The following is a 21,878-nucleotide window of genomic DNA, read 5'->3' as shown; positions in this document are numbered from 1 at the left end:
TGTTGTACTGTATTACGTCCTTGAGAATGGGATGCATGTACAAACATCCAGAAAACAATACGCATAAATAAAGCTCAACACAACTACACAAAGCCTAATCAAATGTGTTCGTATATTAAAAAAAATAACACAACATATTAAAGCTTTTTTTGTAAAATCAGGACATAATTTATTTATTAACATTAACAAAATAGTCTTGAACAAATTGAAAGTTCCATATGAGCCAATCTCCATTTATTAAAAAGATAACATGAATTTGCATCAAACATGCCTGACTTGAGTTTGGACAGCCCCCACAGAACTGTAGCTATCATGCAACGTCACTCTGACTCAGTTTAACTCAAGAGGAAGCGCTAAAGTGCTAAAACATTCAGAGGTATACGGAAGAATTAAGTAATAAGGTACAAACTTCATGCAATGACAAAGCAAAGCAACAAATTCAAACAAGGATTTAGATATTTTTTATTCAGCCAGCAGCAAGAACACAAAAATACTTCTATAGCAAAAAAGGCACAAAAGACGGACTGAAGTTGACATACAGTCCTATTCAATAGCAAACCACAGCATTGCTGATTCTGAGATGTGAGACTGAGGAAAAGCAGCACTGTCTGTGTGTCCCTGCCTCTTCCCTCCTGTTTTACATTACATTATTATTACATGATGTCACTTGTTAGACGCTTTTATCCTGCTGACAGGCGAGTGGATGAACAGAGATGTTTACTGCTCCTTCTTGTCTCCCAGTTTCTCCTGGTGTTTGTTGAACTGGCTGTCCGTCATCAGCAGCTTGTCCCACCAGGTGAAGGTGGAGGCGTAGTTCCCAACGAAGTTCATGTGGTGGAAGTCGTGGAAGCGGGTGCCGGCGTAGAACGGGATCAGATGGAGTGGGTTCATAGGGATGTCATAACCACTGAGAGAGAGAACGATAAAAAAGGGAATTAATGTCTGTCTGCTATTTATTCATAAAAAAATAACATTTTGTTCTTTCTTAGATTTAATAGGTCCATATTTTCTATTTAAAGCATTCTTCGAACAAGCTTTTCAAATGAGACGCACATTTGGAAATTATCAATAATTATGTTTGTGTTTGTCCTGATTACGTGGTGCATATAGTTTGATTCTGTTTTCATGTTGCTGCGTAATGGTTGAATATGAAAAGATGGCTAGTTTTTCTATTGCACTGCACATTTTCTCATTAAAAAAACAATATTTGTGTTTCTCTTGTATTAAACACTGTTGCACTATTGGCTAAATAAAATATTTTATGTAAAGATGAAAGAAAACCTGACTTTTGTCACAAGCATTGTTTTATTTTAGATGGTATATTCTTTTTTAAAGGATTACAAATTACATTTGTTTGTAGTTTATTAAGGCAAGTCTGCAGGATAAAAGTCAGTACTTAGTACTTAAAAATGTAGGAAGATATAATGTATTTTAATAATAACTACCTAAAGGGGTTCTTTGTGATCTGATAACATCTGGGCTGCAGTCGAATAATCCAAAAATCAGCTCCTAAATTCTAACCCTATCGTCTATTCCTTGAACGTCACGGGGTTAAGGAATAGTGGATAGGAGAATTCAAAAGGATTTAGGAGAAGAGACTGCGAGAATCTGGCCGTTTCTCAATCGCGAGGAAACTGGCTTCCAAGCCAATATTTCAAGGATACTACGTCATCGAGTGCCGCCGAAGGACTGTTCCAACCTCCAGCATACTTGGAATTCCACCGAGGCCTCGAAATTACCCCCAAACCAAGGACGCGGGTCCTTGGTTTGGGGGTAATTTCGTTCGAGGCTGCACATGGGTAGACTTCGCGTCTTTCAAATCCCCACAATGCTTTGCGCACGGACCAATTTCCCCAAATCTGTGGCGGAAAATGTAAGGCGGGGCCTCTCATATGACGCACACCTGCACACTTGCTAGCCTGTTCCACTCTTTGTTTTCCGAATGCCAGGAAGGATTCTTGCCTAGCTTCTGAAGGAAGTGACTCGGAAGACATGTGCTACTAAGCAAGTATCCTCGCGATTGAGAAACGGGGTGTTTCTCAATCGCGAGGATGCTGGCTTGGTAGTCGCGTACTTCCTAGTCACTTCCTTCAGAAACGAAAGCAAGTATGCTTCCAAGCCACGGCTTCGGATAACGAAGAAGAATGGAACAGGCTAACAAGTGTGCCACTCTCTCTAACGGTTTCAACATAAACTGTACCGGAAATAAATACCTCACGATGTCTATCTAATTATGAACTTGCTTTACTTTCACGGAACACATTTTTGATGATAACAAACAAATGTAACAAAGTAACATATTTACCAACACATGTTCTACGCCACTACATACTTACATTTAAATGTGTGCTGCGTCGGTTCAGCCATTCTCCGCAAGGGTTTTTGAAATTGGTCCGTGCGCAAAGCATTGTGGGGATTTTAAGAACGCGAAGTCTACCCATGTGCAGCCTCGAAATTTCCCCCAAACCAAGGACGTGGCCTCGGTGGAATTCCAAGTATGCTGGAGATTGGAACAGTCCTTCGGTGGCACTCGATGACGTAGCATCCTTGAAATATTGGCTTGGAAGCCAGAATCCTCGAGATTGAGAAACGGCCACGGCCTCCGACTGCACTTTCACTATCTGACGTGTTTATGATGCGCCAGCGGACGTCATGAATGTGCGTCTGCTGCTGCTGTGGGGAAACTATGGAAACCACAGTTTTCTATACAGCGGACTACAACATGGATGTTTAATAAGAACGAGGGACTACTGTAAACTCATCTAGAGACTCTGCACCGTGCTCTGATGCTGCTGCTTTATGCTTTATGAACGTGGACAACAGAGAAACATATTCTTCATGACCAAAGTTGGAATTGAAATAAAAAAGGAAAGTGAAACTTCTGCTCGTCACCCTCTCCCTCCGGTCCACATTAATACAAATGATCCCAATACGTATGATTGTATGAAAAGATCTGAAAATAAATACAAATGTATTTATTATAAACGTTAGTCCTTAACATCTATCACTGTGTATATCACCATTCAAACATCTTTTAAAAGTTTAACAAACCCACACAGCTCAGTATGAATAGAAAACTGTAGTTTCCATAGTTTCCCCACAGCAGCAGCGACGCACATTTATGACGTCCGCTGGCGCATCATAAACACGTCGGATAGTGAAAGTGCAGTCGGATTCTCTAAAGTACCGCAGTCTCTTCTCCTAAATCCTTTTGAATTCTCCTATCCACTATCCCTTAACCCCGTGACGTTTCACTCAGAGGTCAAGGAATAGACGATAGGGTTAGACGTTAGGAGCTGATTTTTGGATTATCCGACCGCAACCGAAGTTTGAAACCTCCTTTCCTATCATGTAGAGAATTCGAACGGCACTTATCATGGCTGCCACTGAAGTACTTCCGGGTCATTTCACTCGGTTAGGAAGGTTCCTAAGCTAAATGGACTATTCGACCTCAGCCCTGGTGATCTGTATGGCTCTCTAGTGGTCACCGCTATACATTACTGACATTTAACATACGAATTGTGCAGTGTATTGTAATGAGTGATATGTTGCAGTCAATGTCTCTCTTAAGTCATAGTATTAAGCAGTCCATTTGAGCTACATTTCTACCGGCAGAAAGTGATGAAAAGGGGAGAAAAAAAACTAAATGACAGGAAGAAAGTGTCTTACCTGTGGACATCGATGGTCTCCAGCAGGCGGAAGGACACCCAGGCCCACAGCAGGAACACGTGGTTACAGAACATCATGATGCCGATGAAGAAACCTGTTCCCAGGATGAGAGTCTCAGCAGGATGAGCGTACTCTGCCTGCATGCCGAACGGAGACTGAGGGACAGAGGAAGAATGTAATGAAGACATATTCAGGTGTGTGTGTGTGTGTGTGTGTGTGTGTGTGTGTGTGTGTGTGTGTGTGTGTGTGTGTGAGTGTGTGGTCATATGTTCTCATGTGACAGCTACAGGATCATTAATAAGTAACTATTCAGTAAAGACAGTAACCAGAGTGGTGTGTTTATTTATTTTATCACTTGTGTGTTTTACTCACGGTGAACTCGTGGTGGACTTTGTGGATGTGTTTGTAGATCTTGCGGTGGTGCAGCGCACGGTGCAGGAAGTAGTGCCAGGTGTCTTCGACCACTGCGCAGCCGAAGCACTGAGCCACTACGTACGGCCTGGAGGAGGAGACGAGGAGAGAGAGGAGGGACATCCTTAGAAACGCACACTGAGATATTCAAATTAACCGTGACCAGTGTATTCCGCTGAATGTGGTTAGTGTAAAGAATGTAATTTCTTAAAACTGCCATTTCATCTCTTTTTATGTGATTTTTCTCATATTGCATACATATTGATATTGCAAAAAATGTTTTTTTTCCTTTTTCAATGCCATGTGATCTACCCACACTACCTAGTGATTGACGTATTGGGCACCCCTGCTCTATTTGTATAATTTATCGAAAGAAATGTCACTTTTACTTTTATTGTCAACAAGTCTAATGACCTTAACAAGATATAATGGAAAATGTTCTTTTGTTTCTTTTAAAGCAGTATTACATGCATGCTTTTAAAGCAGTATTACATGCATGCATTTTCTTTCGTAAAGCAGATTGATGAAGGCATGAGAAACACCTTTCTCGTTTTAAAAGATACAATAATTGCTGCTGGATAGCTATGCGTCATTAAATTGAATGCTTTTCAGAGCTACATTTCTGTCTTAAACGTTACCATTATCATAGATAGCACATGCCTGGATTAAAATGTTACTATGCTATAAAACTAACAATACAACTTATGTGTACGGTACACGTTAAAATAAGGCATTGGGTGTGTTTTATTATACTTCCACTGACCAGCGTGGCATGGAGTTCCAGTCATAAGGGATGTTGAAGAACTCAGTGAAGTAGTAAGTCCCACAGATCAACGGCAGCTGGATACAGAAATGGTTGAACAGCAGCATCTTAAAACACCTCCACTGTTTCTCCCAAGTCTCCGGCTTGTCCTGCACACAACAAAAACACACACACACACACACACACACACACACACACACACACACACACACACACACACACACACACACACAGAAGGTTTAAAAGAGGCATGATATCTTAAACTTAAAAAAATAAAGTCATAACCACTTGGAGTACCACCATTGCCTCTGAGATGTACAAAAGTAGAAGAATGTAGCAGGAAATGGAAATACTAGTACAAGTAGTTTCAAAATTGCTCACATACAGTACTTGAGTAAATGTACACAAAAGGTCCTTAAAACTTAAATCCCACACAAACCTGTTGGATCTTGTATTTCTGCATGAAGGGCAAGAACTGGAAGAGGAATCCGGGGAGGCAGAACAGGAAGTAGATCAACTCGTGGACAATGAGCGACCCCCAGGTGGCAATCTGGAACTTGGTGTAGTTGTCCATCATGTAGTCCCAGGCGTGTTTCATGGAGGGCTGGAGGGGGTTTTCTGGCAACACCGCATCCATGTACTCCACCGCCAGGTAGGCAGAGCTCAAGATGTCTGCCGTGCCGTTCACCTCCATGATGGTCAATGTCAGATGAATGCAGGACAGGAGAGAAGACTGGGAAACAGGAACACAGTGTTATAATAAAGTTATTAAAATACTTTAGAAAGAACACACTGTATACAACTCTCAGACAGGAGGTATCTCTACAGCTATAGGTATAGAGATAATATAATTCAGTCATGTTGGTACAGTGCAAATGTGTCTTTTAACAAAAAGGTACAACAGTGGAAGAAGTGTGTCATCTTTAACCGAGTAAAAGTGACGATACTATACAGTGTCAAAAATACTCTGCTACAAGTATAGTAAGTCCTCCTTTAACAGTCTTCTTTAAGTATGAGTTCAACAGTATTAGCATCAAACTGTACTTAAAGTACAATTAATATTATATATTTGGGTTTCTTGTTGGATTGACCAAAAATAAAACGTTTTTTACCTCAAAGAAAAGTGTGACTAAAGATGTTGACATAAGTTGAATATGTTGAAGTGCATAAATGTCAATGTCCTGTTCCTTGAGTGCTAGTATATAAATGTGCAAATATATAGAATATTTCAAATTATTGTATTATAAACAAATGAAAGTATCAGATTTGACATGTTTGTCCCATATCCTAATCAGTGACTTATTATGCAGAATGGCTCATATCACATAGTCCTAACCAATATTATAACTGAATTATGACTTATATAAAAATGAGTACTCAAGTAAAGGGCTGGTAACTCAAACTTCCAATACTTGATGTTCTACTGTTAATACCTTACAGCTACATAATGATGATACACTATGACATAATACTGTTGCAACAATAAATACAATTTTAATCATTAAATTCAACACGAAAACATGCTGAATTACACCGCTAGGAGATTGTTAATGCAAAAACGTAATGAATCTCAATGAAACAAACAGAGGCACTCTAAAAACAGCTAAACATTTCCTTATATCTCCCCAGTATCACTTACACTATTTCATGTTTATTAATGAACTGTGTTTCAGATTACAAAGCGAGCCGGTGTATTGTTCTTAAAACTCGTAAAACCTAGCTCTTTTTCGCTGTATTATATAAAAAAGACATGTGGTTAAACAATCGCTGCTAATAAAAACAATAAAACCGGTCTTTTTGCAGCTTAAACGACGGTAAACTCACCTTGTCGCGGATCGTCCCGTCTACCTGACAGTGAGGCAGCCGACCATATGAAGTACAGTCATATCGAACAAGCTGATTGGTTGAGAGGAGAGGAGACTGACGTCGAGGGGCCGAGCCGCTTCGATGATTGGTCCGTGGCATGGACTGATGATAGTGAGACTGAATGTTTCTACAGCAACGGCCAATCAGAGGCGAGCTCTGCTTTCATAACCTCTGCAGTGAATGGATTGTACGAGTTAAGAGATGGGGTGAACTTTGAGTCATACATGCGTCTTCCGTCTCATATTTACATTTGTATAACACTTTGTGATTCAATGTCAACTTTGGAAACGTTGTATAGTTATTTTTGACAGTCTTTACCTATTAAAATACAGCACCACTTAAATGTAGTTTTACATCTTTTAAAAAGTTTTAAATACGAAATGTTGTCTGATATGCATCTTCATTTATCATATACATGCTCCATTGTATTTTATAAGATGACTATTCGGTGTGTGTAAAATTGTAATCTGCTAAAAGACATATCTCTGGCAAAGTACTACAAAATAGTACTTAATGTACAGTACAGACTTTTTGTTATTTCACCCCTTGCAATACTAAATTTAACAAAAGAAGTACAAAAGTTCTCAAATACTCAATGTTATCTAAATAAGGGCAGAATTGCAAGAACTTTAACTGAAATGAAAACAAAATGGCAAGAAAATGGTGTGTCCGACACTGAGAAGTCTAATAATGCCAGCTTTTACATGACACTTATGATTACATGTTAAATATTGTAAATAAACAAATGACTGTAGAGTTTTAAAAACATCACACAAAGCATATTTTCATTTTCAACATTTTACTGATTTGGCAAAGTTTTAAAATCAGATGTCATTTCACAGCTTTAAATACAAGAAGCATATTTATTAATGATAATATAAAACAAGTAATGAAACATTTTCAAAGTCATTAGCCTACATGACATTCCTCAATACACTGACAAGAAAACAGTTACTTTTATAGCAATATTTTTTCAACTGAAACTCAAGAGTAGGTTTGGTCACTTTCCAGAAAGAGAGAACACATTAGTTAAGTAGTAAAGAGAGACAGAAATGAAGAGACATATTCAAATTGGCACATTCATAGTACATCAGGGTGTGCAGTAGTTAATAGGGTTGCTACACCAAAAGAGGGAGAGGGGACTGTTGAAGGATAGGATGTTGGAGTTCGGGGACCATGCATTGAGTTCAGGCCATTGTAGTGGTTACAACCACAGCAAAGATGGCTGCCATGAGACAGTAAAGCACTGATACATCCAACTGTTTTCATCTCAAACAGCTTCTCCCTCTGTCCGTCACTGTTTTTGGCAACATGAATGACTCATCTCCTTTACCAGAAGAGTGGTGTTCAAGTCAAAGTCTGTTTTTTTTATAGAACAAATGCACATTTTCTAGCTTGCCACGTTCTGAATTCATGCGGGCTAACGCAACCGATCTGGACTCAAATGTGTTTCTTTATCCCAAAACATCCTCAGAGTCCAGCTGTACTCTGTCCAGTAACAGTACTCAAGGCATAACAAAGGGGAAGAAGAGGGAAAGCGGGATGTTTTTAGACATTCAGGCACTCTTGAACAGCCACACTGCAACACTGTAAAAAGGCCAGAGGTCAGACAGAGTGCGTTCATGCGGCGTCGGACCAGGCGTCCCCACACAGAGACTCAGATGCACACATGCTCACATGTGCAAGCAAAAGGAGCACCTTTAAATGCAAGCGCACACACACAAACACACACTCACACACACTTTTCATGATAGAAAAGAAGGAGAAACAAAGATTTTAGTCCCAAATGGTCCTTCTTTGCCTTCCTCTCCCGTATATTAGATCAGTGGTCTCTCTGTTAACATTACTAATGTTAAAATCACTTTTCAGTTATAGTAGCTTCATATCAGTAGCGTTTCAATGGCACTTCAGCAGAGCTTCACACTGGTGTGTCCATTCACCAGCGGCAGTCCTTCCAGGAGGGGATTAAAACACGGGTTTGATTCCCCCCCGTTTGTTACAGCTCCCCCTTTCAGGTAAGTGCAAAAAATCTTCTTCATCATCATCCTCAACAACAACAATGTTGTCATTTTCTTCATCTTCGTCAGTGCCTGTGCTAATGCTGCCCAACATAATAGCATTGGCATCGTAGACAGATCCAAGATCAGTATTCAGCAGGAGAATACGTTCTGCTCCGAATCAGTGGCAGGAGTAGAGAGCAGTCATAAGGGCTTGTCGATCACAGTCACTCCTAGGGTCACAAAAAAAAGAGATTAAGCTGGTGCATCGCTACTGCCACACGTTTATTTTCACATGCATGATGTGCAGGACATTTATATTCTACATATCATAGAATCCCTTAAATAAATGGCAACTACAGTCACTTTTGTTAATACTTTAAAAAGTAGGAATACTTGTTTAAAAGGATTTCTATATTGTATCTACGTGGTTGATTGGTGCAGATACTTTAGCATTTTAGAAAAAATAATGACATTAAAGCTTTATGCATAGAAACATTTGTTAAACAGTGTATAATAGCTGTAATGTTCAAATAAATGTCAAGTGTACATCTCACTGTAGTTTGGATACAACACATTAAATTATAATACGTTTTCAGCACTTTTGTATATCTACACACCTGCATAACTGCGTCCTGTGCTCATGCAGTTTGGCAGTAGTGTCCACTTATCCGAGTTTGGGTTGTAAAACTCCACAGAGGCCAGATTGCAGCTCCCGTCGTCCCCTCCCACCACATAAAGTATGTTGTTTACAGCACACATACCTGAAAACACACACACAGAATAAAGATGAATGGACATCCTTCATCTCACACCTGAGGATGTCTGGTGGTCAGACGGTCTGCTTTACCTGCGTTGCGTCGACACATGTTCATGTCAGCTACCTGCCTCCAGCTGTTAGAGGCCGGATCATAAACCTCACAGCTCTTCCTCACCAGTGGGCCATCATGACCCCCCACAGCGTAAAGTAAACCTTTCAACACACCTACACCTGAGGACGACATCAAACACATTGGTCACCATTTCAATGCCACTAGTCAGAAAGGAAACATGTTATGGAAGCAAAATAGAGCAAAACCTCAGAATTGAACAGTGCATGAAAAGTCACATTTGTATATAAGTTATTACCACAGTTATTGTTTGTTTGTCATCTTATAATAAAGAACCACACACACACTGACCTGCTCCGCTGCGTCTCGTGCCCATCTCTGCTATGTAGCTCCACGTGTTGCTTTTAGGGTTGTAAGCTTCTACAGTACTCAGACATTGCCTGGTCGCACCATCATAACCTCCAACTGCATACAGGATCCCTGAAACACACACACAAGGAAACACATTATAACTCAGAATGAGCGAGGCAATGAGATGGAGACAATTATAGAAATACAAGGTACCTATGCAGATAAAAAGATTGTGAAATATTTTGATGCAAATAAGCCATAAATGTTTACTTCTTGGGTGCATCTTTTTGCCGACTTTACTTTGTCATATAATGATTTGTCTTTGCTTCTTCTTTCTTCTGTATTGTAATACAGTATAATGTTTTAAGACAGTTCCTGTCTCTATAAACTCTAGTAAGTTATGTGCTTTAAAGAAAAAGTATTTATTGCAGGACTACTGTATGGTTAATAGTGTTTATGACTGTAAAACTGAACTGGGATTCATATTCACCATTGACAACACCCACTCCTACACTGCTTCGTCGGGTACTCATGGGTAACACATGGAACCACTCGTCTGTTTTCGCATTGTACGCCTCGATTGTCGACAAACCTGCAAGCACACACACACCATGTATCAAAGACACCATGAACAATTACATATTATATCATTTCCTGTCAAAAAGCCTGTAGGGATGCACCGCCTAAACCCTCTCTGTCTCACAGAAATGTAAAATATGGGATTGGATAGTGTATCTGTACCTGTGCTGCCGTCAAAGCCCCCCACAGCGTACAGGAGTCCGTTGAGCACTGCGGCCCCGAGCGTGGATCGGCGGTCCTGCATGCTGCTCACACTCGTCCAGCGGTCCATCATCGGGTCGTAACAGTCGACCGTCCGCACACGCAAAGAACCGTTGAAACCACCAACTGCATACACACACCCACCCACGTACACCACACCTAAGAGGAACGAGATTAGATAAGATTGAGAACACATTTGCACACATCATTTAAGAGAAATAGGCCTTTTGTTTGCATAGGAAAAGTCTCTTTTATTTAAACTTTATGTCATTTAGATAGATCTTTATTTGTCATTGTACAGGTACAACGACATTACAATAGACTCAAGGTGCCAACACGCAACAACAAGACAATATAAAAACAACAAGACAATATAAAAAGAGCAAGACAATATAAAAACAACAAGACAATATAAAAACAACAAGATACTATAAAAACAATAAAAACAATAAATGGGACTTAAAAAGACATGATAGGGAATATGTACATAAATAAATAAATTAAATTGCACGATTCCCCTCGTATTGCACGGAAGGCTTATATCATTTAAATATTAGCAGCGTTTAGTGCACATATGGCCCTGGGAAAAAAACTGAGCTTGAGTCTGTTTGTCCGGGAAGACATGGTACGGAAGCGCCTGCCTGAGCGCAGCCGTACGAAGTGCTCGTTACCCGGGTGGTGTGGGTCCTTAAGGATTTTGACTGCCTTCTTAAAGATCAAATGCAAAGCTTCCAAATATGCTACATTTTTATAGAAATGTTGTTTTTAAGACTGCCTGTACTTTTTATTTTATTTAAATCGAGATAATACACCCAAAAAAAAGCTTTTTATTGATCCAAAACTCGACCCAAAGCCGTCTGAATTTCTGACATGTAATTCCCAGCAGCCTCCGCGCGCGGTGTGACGTAATAGTGGCCAAACAGTCTCTGGACCAAATATCCCGACTCGGCAGTCTCGGTCACATGTTTTTCGAAAAGAAAACTGAATTAACATGGGTTATTGTTGTGCTTTTTGTTGTACGAACGGTGCGGGATCTGGGAGAGTTTTACATGCATTTCCCAAAGACCAAATCATCCGCAAAAAATGGATTTTTTTAGTGAATCGTGTTGGATGGCAACCGACAAAATGGAGCAAGTTGTGTTCTGACCACTTCGCGTGTGATGCATACGACGTTGATCCTGCTATCATGAAGTCTGTTGGTGGAGAAGCATTAATAGCACGTCGGAGGCTGAAACCCGGCGCCGTCCCTTCCATATTTCAGCACAAGAAACCACTGAAAGAACGAAAGAGCCGGGCGATGCAGAAACGCCAAAGAATTGAGGTAAACAACTTTTGATTACATTTCAAAGCGCACGGAGCACAGCAGATAACGCAGATAACGGAATTGCAGTTTTATTGCTTATAGACGTGGGCACCGTTAGATTCTGTGTCTTTACGATCATAAACAATGTGTTGGATGTGGAGCTAGGATAAGTAATAAGGGCGCTAGGAGTGATTTCGGTGCAGTAATAGGTTAGCATTTTTCGCTCGGGGCTAATTCACTGTTAGCATTGTAGTTTATCTGCAGCTCATTCATCGCTCCTCCACTCATAATGGAAAAGTGTGAACAATATGCATTATGATAAGGATTAAATCCACTATTATTCCTCCTGGCCCAATTAAAAATGCCCCCCGCGCAATTAAAAGTGACTGTGAGCACTTAGAAAACCCAACATTCTTCTAACCACTTCATTAGGCCTCTGCATCAAAAAAGCCCTCCGCCATGCTTTCATTTCTTTCAGCCGAGTGGGTGCTTATAGAGGTGGGCACCGTTAGATTCTGTGTCTTTACGATCATAAACAATGTGTTGGATGTGGAGCTAGGATAAGTAATAAGGGCGCTAGGAGTGATTTCGGTGCAGTAATAGGTTAGCATTTTTCGCTCGGGGCTAATTCACTGTTAGCATTGTAGTTTATCTGCAGCTCATTCATCGCTCCTCCACTCATAACGGAAAAGTGTGAACAATATGCATTATGATAAGGATTAAATCCACTATTATTCCTCCTGGCCCAATTAAAAATGCCCCCCGCGCAATTAAAAGTGACTGTGAGAACTTAGAAAACCCAACATTCTTCTAACCACTTCATTAGGCCTCTGCATCAAAAAAGCCCTCCGCCATGCTTTCATTTCTTTCAGCAGAGTGGGTGCTTATAGAGGTGGGCACCGTTAGATTCTGTGTCTTTACGATCATAAACAATGTGTTGGATGTGGAGCTAGGATAAGTAATAAGGGAGCTAGGAGTGATTTCGGTGCAGTAATAGGTTAGCATTTTTCGCTCGGGGCTAATTCAGAGTCTCACTGTTAGCATTGTGTTTGGTTGTGATGGTTCCCAAATTACCCAGTGGTGAGTCCGCCTGGACTTTATTTTTCTAAACCTCTCTAAAAAGGTCAAACGTCACTTGTTTTGCATCAATCTTGATACAGGGTACTTATTATATGTTATAGTTTGGATTCCTAAAGCTTTTAGTCTATAGTCTACTCAGAATCAGACATGATAACGAAACTAAGTTGTACTATCGGCGGAAGCAGCTGTGAGCGATAAGCCAAGGTTTGTTTGTTTGGCCACTGTGACGTCACGCGAAGCCATCTTGCGGAGGAGCGGCTGAGAAAATAAATCGTCGGACTTGGTGTTGGGGGTTGAACAAAATAAATATTGGGCATTGCCAGACGCATATTATCTCCGATTTTAATACTGCAATATCTTAGATAGTGTTGTAGCTATATGATTTCGATTTTACTGGCAATTATAAAAAAAACCTTTGCATTTGATCTTTAAAGCAACGAGAGCTGTACAGTACCTCCAGGGAGGGGAGGGGGCAACCGATGATCTTCTGGGCCGAGTTGATGACCCTCTGGAGCACACCCCTCTCTGCGGCTGTGCAGCTGAGGAACCACACGCAGATGCAGTAGGTGAGGATGCTTTCCACGGCGCAGCGGTAGAAGGACACAAGCAGGTCCTGTCTGAGGTGGTAATTCCTGAGTATTCTCAGGAAGTAGAGTCTCTGCTGCGCCTTCTTGACGGTTGCCGTGGTGTTGATCCTCCAGGACAGGTCCTCCGCCAGGTGAACGCCCAGGAATTTGATCACTGAGACTCTCTCCACACAGCCTCCATCAATGTACAGGGGCTGCATGACGGTCTTCTTCCTCCTAAAGTCAATGATCATTTCCTGGGTTTTCAGCTTGTTCAGCTGCAGGTTTTTTTTTTTGCACAACGCTAGCAGTTGCTCCACCTCTTCCATGTACGCGGTCTCGTCACCCCCTGAGATGCAGCCCACCACGGTGGTATCATCAGCAAACTTTATGATGGAGTTGCTGGTGTGGGCGGGGACGAGATCATAGGTGTAGAGGGCGTATAGTAGGGGGCTCCGCACGCAGCCCTGTGGTGATCCGGTGCTGAGACTGACGGACGTGGAGGTGTGGGTGCCAATCCTCACTCTCTGGGGGCGATCAGACAGGAAGTCCTTAATCCATAGACACAAGGAATGGGATACTCCCAGGACTGATAGCTTGGTCACCAGTCTGTCAGGGAGGATGGTGTTAAATGCAGAGCTGAAGTCCACAAAGAGCATCCGTGCGTAGCTCCCCCTACTCTCCAGGTGAGACAGGGTAGAGTGGAGAGCTGTGGCGATGGCGTCCTCCGTGGACCTGTTGGCCCTGTAGGCGAACTGGTGGGGTTCCAGACCGGGAAGGAGGGATGAGACGATGTGGGGACGGACCACCTTCTCAAAAACTTTAGCGGGAGTGGAGGTGAGTGCCACTGGACGGTAGTCATTTAGGCAGCCGATCTGTTCAGTGTATATTGCTTGAACCAAACCAAAGGTAAACCCACCAGGAAGAGCCTGAACACCTCTGCTCTAAACATAAGCTATTTGCTAATAACACTAGTAAAGGATCATGCAGCCTGTTTTTAACTTAATATTCACAAGTTGACGAGCACCGCCTGAATGCAACATTAGTTTGGTGATTTAGGGCATTCAGGTTCTCTGATACAACAGCATTCTTCAGAGAATCCCGGCTCTAACTGTCTTTATGTGTATGTTGTTCTTATTGAGGGTTTCCTACCTGCTCTGCACCTCCTGGTCGGGAGCTCAGCCACCTGATACCATCGCTGCTCCTCAAAGTCGTAACATTCAACACTACGGATGGCTTTGGGAGCCTGGCCTCCGACCACAACCATCACCTACACAGAAGAGAAACAGCAGAGCCGTCACATGAAGAATTAATTCATTATTTTAACTAAAAGTGGAGGAACTTAGTGGAGGTTGCATAAATACCTTAGGACAGCAGGCTGGAGTCCTCATGCGTGTGCGTGCCGTTTTCATCAGAGCTCTCTGGTCAGCGGGCAGCAGGTGGTACTTCATGGCTTCAATCAGGTAATCTTTACACGCACTGCTATTCTTGATCAGAGACTCCTCCTCCACACGCTAACACAAACAAAACAAAAAGAGAGAGGATTTAAAAAGAGCTGCAGTATATTGTGGATTAATTAGTAGACTGACCAACTTTCACCATCATAAATTAAAATGTTAAAAGATCACACCTCAGTTGTGCTACCTGCTATAACTCATGCATATTCATCCAAGTTCTGGCTATGTCCAACTTCAATTATAGTTTAATCGGACCTCAAAATAAATACACAACACAAGAGCTTGTATACCAGAGGTGACAGACACAAAAATAAACATCTAGATGCTTAGGAGATCTTTTGTTTTAATCTGCTTGGACTAGATTGATTTACAAGGTTAACGATTTGTATACAAATGACTGGCTTAATATCTTAACATGACATTTCTTCAGTTCATCCCTGTTTCAACAACAGCAGAAACAAACTAGTTGGACCACTGTAAACTGGATACGTAGCAACATGTTGCTCAGCTGTCTGACACAGACAGAGTGTATTTAACCATCCTGGGTGTTGAAATGATTATGGCACTTGAACACATAAGAGTTTTTAGCAGCAGCAATGTTTGCACTGAGGCAAAAAGATAATTGGGATCAGGTCACTAGCAAAAAAACATAACCCTCAGTGCTCTGAAGCTGAGAACACATCTTCCTCCTATCATAGAATACTTGAGACAGTTGCTCTGCCATTAGTTTAGCTATAGTTTAATGTTCAGGATGTGTTTAAACAGGTCTGTGTCGAAGTCACATGCTCACTTACTGTGTTTTGAGTTCACTGGTTTAATCAGTGAACTCAAAACACAAAGCTCAGATAATTTATATAATGTCTAAAATGTCAAATATTTGACCATGTACAGTATATTGTATCTTATTAAAAGGTGTCACTTCCTCATTCCTATTGTTTGACAAGCACAACGACAAGTCATTGATTAATTCACCACAACACGTCCAGAGTAAGTTTGTCAGTAATTTCCCAGAAACAAATAATCATGTACTGATTTTCAGACACACAACATTTTATACTGTATATTTGATCTATTACTGATTATGTAGTACAAACAAAGGGTTCAATGTGATATGATGTTTACATCAATCTTACTTAAAGGTGGGGTATGTAATTTACTTCAGAAACACTTTTTGTTATATTCCATGGAATGCTCATCCCGATAGCAATGAATATATTAAATGCTTTGACAATAAATACATTAAAAAAATGTCATCTGTGGAAGCCGCAGCGCTGTAAAAAGCACGACCAATCATTTTAGCCAGCCCGGCTAAAATAACTGGATGGCCTACCTGCCTGTCAGCCTTCCATCTGTGCACAAACTTATCTCGTGCCCTCATTGGCCATGTGTGCGTTCGTGTGTGTTGGAGGAGGGGCTCTGTAAGGAAGTGGCAGATTTTTTCCGGTTGTGTATTTTCAAATTCTAGCGCACTCGAGTTGGTTTCTCCAAAATGACCTACCCCACCTTTAATTGTAGTGAGAATCCAACATATCTGACATGTTCTAAAAAAAGTTCTCCAGTTTAGCTTGGACCCGTTCTTTATCTCAGTTAAGATAGACAGAAAGAGCAACAGCCACATTGAATTCAAGCAGACAAAGTTAAACGGAGCGATGCAGACACTCGTACCTGCACCAGATATTCTCTGGAGAGAAGCGGCATGCGGACATGTTCCATCAGGTGAGCCAAATGCTCCTGCCGCACATCTTTATCGTGGTTTACCCAGGCTATCACCGCCTCAAACACCTGCAAAATAAAGTACCCAGAGACACTTTAAACACAGGTACAATCATTTAGTTGTGCTGTCCTGCCTATGTAGACACATGTAATGAAAGTGCATACAAACAGCCCACAGCAGTAAAACAACAAAATAAATATATTTCTCAAAATCCCTTTAAAACAAAACAATAAATGCAGAAAAGATAGTTAAAGAGACGTTGCATTGGGCAGAGTGAATGTGTGTGTACCTTCTCCTCTGTGGGGATGGTGAGCTTGTCACTGGCGATCAGGCTGGACACTTGCTCCATGCCCAAATTGAGGAACTCTTCACTCCCAACCACCTCAGTGAAATGTTGCTCTGTCAGCAAAAGCATCAAATTAAAAAAACTACCCTGTGACTACAGTTTAAAATAGCTTATTTGTTTCCTTTTAACATTGTCATTAATTAAACCTGTTCTCATTCTGTCTCACATCCTCCAGGACACACACAAACCCATTTTAGTGTATAGCACACACGCATATACAAATTGAGATTTAGCACGCACACACACCTGCGTAGCTGTTGGCCTGTGTGAGGAGCTGAGAGCAGGCGTGGAGGTCAGCGAAGGCTCGAATCCCCAGGCAGTTTGAGGGGTGAAGCTGAGAGCTCAGGAACTCACAACAAACCTTCTTCACCTCGTTGAGCTGGAGCAGGCCGGCGGCGGGTAGCAATGCCTGGCAAACACACACAGAGAATAACCTGTATAAAGGGGAACTTCAGGTACTAAACAATGCATATGATCACAGGTTAAATCACCCAAAAATAACCTGCTTGTTACTGCTACAGTTGAGTGAGAATATGAACTTCTCCACTCAAGACTTCTCTAAATAAAATTCTGTTTAGTTTAAATATTTTAATTTGTTCAACCAGAGTGGATTACCCTGTAGGCAAGGGAAGAGTTTACAATTAGTTTAACGTTTTTTACACATGATCAAGTGAAACAAAAAGACACTTCTAATCTGTAGTGATTGTTTGTAGTGATCTGATTGTTCCCAAATCTCAGAAGCATCAGTGTGATCATGAAAACAAATCCTTATTCGGGGTTTACTGTATTATACTGCTGAAAGAGCCTGATAACCATTGAAATATATATGTTTTGTCTATATGCCTGTGCAAGGAAAAGGTTTGGGCAGGAAAATAAAACATTAAAAGTCACGAGGGGAAATAAAGTTTTCATTCAGTTAATTATTGTGAAATGTTGTTTACTGAAAACGTCACTGAATTGGTTGCCTGTATATATTTTATGAACCATACCACTTGCCTAATTTTGGCGTTTGAATATTTTTGTTTTTGTTTGGACCTCATTGTACTATATTTAGACTTTACTATACGTGCGATCTGTCCACTATGTATTACATCAGCTGCTCTTTTCCCTCTGGATAAATAAAGTTTTATCTTATCTTATTATTCATTAAGTGGATTGATTTCTGTTCAAACTGGATGTTGGAGCAAGGCACAGAACAGTTAGGGATCAATCGGAAATTGCAAACCAATTGGTTTGGTTATCAATTACGGAAAAATCTGTTTAATTAAATAGGGTTTGAAATAAGCAATAACTTCGATAACAACTTTATTAGTTGGATGTTTGGTTATTAAGTAACCACTGAAGATTTATAATTGTTTTATTAAACATATAACAACACAGGTTGTGTTTCCATTTCATAAAAGCAGTAAAGCCATGTAAACGATGTAATTATTCAGATAAATGATTATGTGAGTATAATTGAATGTGTGTGTTTACCTGCACGTTATCCTCCGTGACCTGTATCTCTGCGGTGTAGATGTAGTCCACCAGCAGGCCCAGAGTCCAGCCGTCCATCTCCTTTATCCTCACTCGTTTCGCCCGGCTCTCTGCCATCTCACCTGTTGGTACACTCGTGTTAGACATACATTACCACACAGTACAAAAAACTGAAACTGAAACAAAGGATGCAAAGATCCTGCTGTATGAATGGAAGCGCGTCCTCACCTGTGAACATGGCGTGAAAGTAAGGGCTCCCGGCAGCCAGCACCACCCTGTGAGCAGCGATCTCCACATCCTCTGCCACTATGGTCACATCACACAACAAGCTCTGGCTGTATGGGCATGGAAGAGATGGAGAGGTGAGAGGTCACAACTACAGTTTTAAAACGTGGTACCCTGAAAGAGACACAGACCTAAAGAGAAAAAGTTAGCTTCACCTGCGCAGCTCGTTCATGACTTTGAACGCCTTCCTCATGTGCCGGGGGTTCAGAGTGACGGGACCCTGCCTCTCGACGCCATCTTCTTTGTCCAGAGAGTGTGGACAAAGCCTGGTGCACCTGAGAGGGACACACATAAGGCAAACATAAGTATGTGGCTCTCTTTTACATACGGGAGGTAAGCATAAAATACAACATGGTGACCTGATATGAATATAATATAACTATTATAATTGGCAAATGTAAAAATGTAATGTATTAACAGCTCAAAGTATCAATAAATATGTATAGGGTCAAATACAACAATTAAAACAGTTGACACAAGGAGCAATTCATAAAGTTTTAAGGAGATGTAATTAAAAAAAAATAGGATATTACTAGTACTAGTTTGGATATTTTACTTTGGTATTATGTATCACCACCCTCTGAGAAGAGAAAGTTTGGCTTCCAGGTAACCATTTAATAAAGACTCGACCAGCACTCCTACACATGAATAACAGTACCTGTCCCTAGCATTTATGTGAGTCACTTGGTTTAGGAATATGCTTCAAGAGGGCTCAGTATTACTTAATATATAATGTTATAGATGATGTGTTCTGAAAAGGAAACCTCTTCATCAAGACAGATTAATCAAATTGCCAATACTAATTTGCACACAGTGAAATTGGGGCCTGAATGATAAACCCGCCTTAACCTAATCAAGTGGCCACTAACTGTAACTCTCAATGTGTATATGATTAATAGATCAAAAAGTCCATCATTCAAAATCATACTGCAGTAACAGACATATTTCCAGCTAAATGTAAAGGAGGAAAACAAAAGTAAGTCAGATTCATTATTATTTATTGCAGTATTTTATATTGTTTTTTTTTTTTACTGATATGAACTAGCATTAACATTTTGTAAAAATACAAAATATATCGTTCAGCACGACAGCCCATTGATAAACATTATAGGTTATATAATTTAACAATGATTATTAATGTGTTCACTTCTATAAGGTTGCAGCTGGTAACGGTGATGCTTATTTTTTGTAATATATACTGCAGGAGCTTGTGAATTTCAACAAGGGATCAATTAAGTGTATCTTAATTCATAATACATGTTTTGTTGATTTTTATTTTTGCATTAATCTAATTCTGAATTGTCATAGTAACTAAAGCTTTCAGATCAATGTAATGGAATACAATGTGGAATATTTGACTTAGAATTGGAGTGCAGTAGATGTATAAATGTAATAAACATACGAAGTTTAAGTGGCAGGAACAGGAAATACTCAAGTAAAGTACAAAATCATCAAAAGTTGTAAAATACTTGAGTAAATTAATTCAGTTGCTGTTCACCACTGGTCATAACTACCTAAATCCCACACAAACCTGTAGCTACTGTCCAAACTTTGGTGTAAAAACAGCAGAAAGAGTAATAAATCAAGTATCCCAAATTCAAGTAACTCAAATGTATAACAATGTATTTCCTTTATCTCCATCACTGTTCAGTAAACACTAATGGCCTCTCCTTTCATAATAAAACATCCTATAATCATGCTGCTAATGGCAAAATCACGTGGCCCATGTTTTCTGTAACAAACACACCCACACACACATGGCTACATGAAACACATGCCATAAACAAAAAACACCTCGGTAATAATCCCAACATTATTCCACCAACACACATCCAGCCTGTGCTGCAGCGGGCAGGCTCGGCATCAGTCCCCGGGAATCAGTGACTGTCCCCCCGATCAGCCACACCGGCTGGCCGCTGTCTCTGTCAATGCGGCACCATCAGTCAAGCAGCCACTGGGAAACGTCAACACGCACAATCACACATATTTGAGCACTTACAGCGGATGACTGTCCATGATTCTGGTGTTTTTCAGAGGCTGAAAACTTGGCCCAGCGGCATGCACCATTCCATATCCACAATGTCGTCTTTAGTGGGTCTAAATTCAAGCGTGAATCGCGGCGATCAGCTGTCCAGAGGCGGGGAGATGGGCTGACGGCAGCCCCATTAAATCAGCCCGATTCACATACAGACACAGCCAGACTGCGGTGACACTCTGTAACAAACACGTTGCGATTACACCCGGGCTGTTGTAGCCTGCAGTCTGCTTCTCCTGTCGGCACCCACAGGGGGAATAACACGCAGGAAGGGAGCAGCGTCAAAATGTGGGTTGTTGTGCTTTATTTCCCCCCCTCTTCCCCTCCTGGGTGTAATATGGGTCCGCGAGGCGGACAGACAAGGCTACCTGTTATTTCCCAATCGCTGATTAAAACGCACAAACAAGGACATGTCGGCAAAGACGGTCCTGAACAGCCAAGGCGGCCTGCAAGAAAGCACTGTCTCCCTCTAGCCGTGGAAGACTGACTGGGGAACAGGCTCCTAATAATATTAATAAATACATTAATAAACTTGATTTATAAATCACCTTTTATACAAGAAATGCAGCCATTTGTTTATTTTCTAGCTATAGAGATTCATATTTTAAAGATACAAAGTATTCATATTTAATATTTCACCCTGTACACCATCTACCAACATAAAGACTCATTGTGATTACACAATAGTCAAAAACTTTGATTCAACCTGTCTGTCATTTTCTTTGACTTAGTGTGCATTCAATTTATCTATTTACATTATCTCATACTTTGGACTGCACATAACTATGATTTGTTATCTTTGACTTGGTAACTTCATATATTGATATAATCCACTCAAAGTTCAACATTTTTGTCAGTCAACATTTTGACTTTTTGTCATCATGAGTATTTTAATTTTTGGAATATAGACACTCTTTCAATTAATTCCTTACTTTATTTCCTGGCTAAA

At 40.7% G+C, this 21,878-nt stretch overlaps 2 protein-coding genes across 2 annotated transcripts; both read right to left on the bottom strand.

Moving 5' to 3' along the window:
• Window positions 1–205: 205 nt before the first annotated feature.
• msmo1 (methylsterol monooxygenase 1) lies at window positions 206–6,766 on the bottom strand. The gene is made up of 6 exons (XM_034231247.1): window positions 6,668–6,766; window positions 5,283–5,576; window positions 4,844–4,992; window positions 4,042–4,168; window positions 3,670–3,824; window positions 206–907 (listed from the first exon to the last, which is right to left on the bottom strand). Exons 2-6 carry the CDS (start codon window positions 5,535–5,537, stop codon window positions 718–720), a joined length of 876 nt encoding a protein of 291 aa, XP_034087138.1. The 5' UTR covers window positions 5,538–5,576; window positions 6,668–6,766; the 3' UTR covers window positions 206–717.
• A 725-nt stretch (window positions 6,767–7,491) lies between these two features.
• Window positions 7,492–21,334, bottom strand: klhl2 (kelch-like family member 2). The gene is made up of 15 exons (XM_034231521.1): window positions 20,894–21,334; window positions 19,050–19,169; window positions 18,838–18,944; window positions 18,610–18,731; window positions 17,380–17,542; window positions 17,077–17,186; window positions 16,739–16,855; window positions 14,981–15,130; window positions 14,769–14,886; window positions 10,629–10,826; window positions 10,378–10,479; window positions 9,888–10,016; window positions 9,557–9,697; window positions 9,327–9,470; window positions 7,492–8,939 (listed from the first exon to the last, which is right to left on the bottom strand). Exons 1-15 carry the CDS (start codon window positions 20,959–20,961, stop codon window positions 8,911–8,913), a joined length of 1,818 nt encoding a protein of 605 aa, XP_034087412.1. The 5' UTR covers window positions 20,962–21,334; the 3' UTR covers window positions 7,492–8,910.
• Window positions 21,335–21,878: the final 544 nt, after the last annotated feature.

Source organism: Gymnodraco acuticeps, unplaced genomic scaffold (genome assembly GCF_902827175.1).
Source record: "Gymnodraco acuticeps unplaced genomic scaffold, fGymAcu1.1, whole genome shotgun sequence".
NCBI classification, from domain to species: Eukaryota; Metazoa; Chordata; class Actinopteri; order Perciformes; family Bathydraconidae; genus Gymnodraco; species Gymnodraco acuticeps.
The sequence above is the reverse complement of the archived record's forward strand: the minus strand, read 5'-3'. Positions and strand labels throughout refer to the sequence as shown.

Bases quoted from the DNA above. Each gene is read 5' to 3' on its own strand.
- msmo1 (XM_034231247.1), bottom strand. From the start codon at position 5,537: ATGGAGGTGAACGGCACGGCAGACATCTTGAGCTCTGCCTACCTGGCG. The intron at 4,993-5,282 runs GTTTGTGTGGGA...TGTTGTGTGCAG, and splicing joins AGAAATACAAGATCCAACAG to GACAAGCCGGAGACTTGGGA. The intron at 4,169-4,843 runs GTCAGTGGAAGT...CTCCTCCTCCAG, and splicing joins TGGAACTCCATGCCACGCTG to GCCGTACGTAGTGGCTCAGT.
- klhl2 (XM_034231521.1), bottom strand. From the start codon at position 20,961: ATGGTGCATGCCGCTGGGCCAAGTTTTCAGCCTCTGAAAAACACCAGA. The intron at 17,187-17,379 runs GTGTGTGTGCGT...TTTTGCTGACAG, and splicing joins ACAGGCCAACAGCTACGCAG to AGCAACATTTCACTGAGGTG. The intron at 16,856-17,076 runs GTACACACACAT...TTTATTTTGCAG, and splicing joins CCATCCCCACAGAGGAGAAG to GTGTTTGAGGCGGTGATAGC.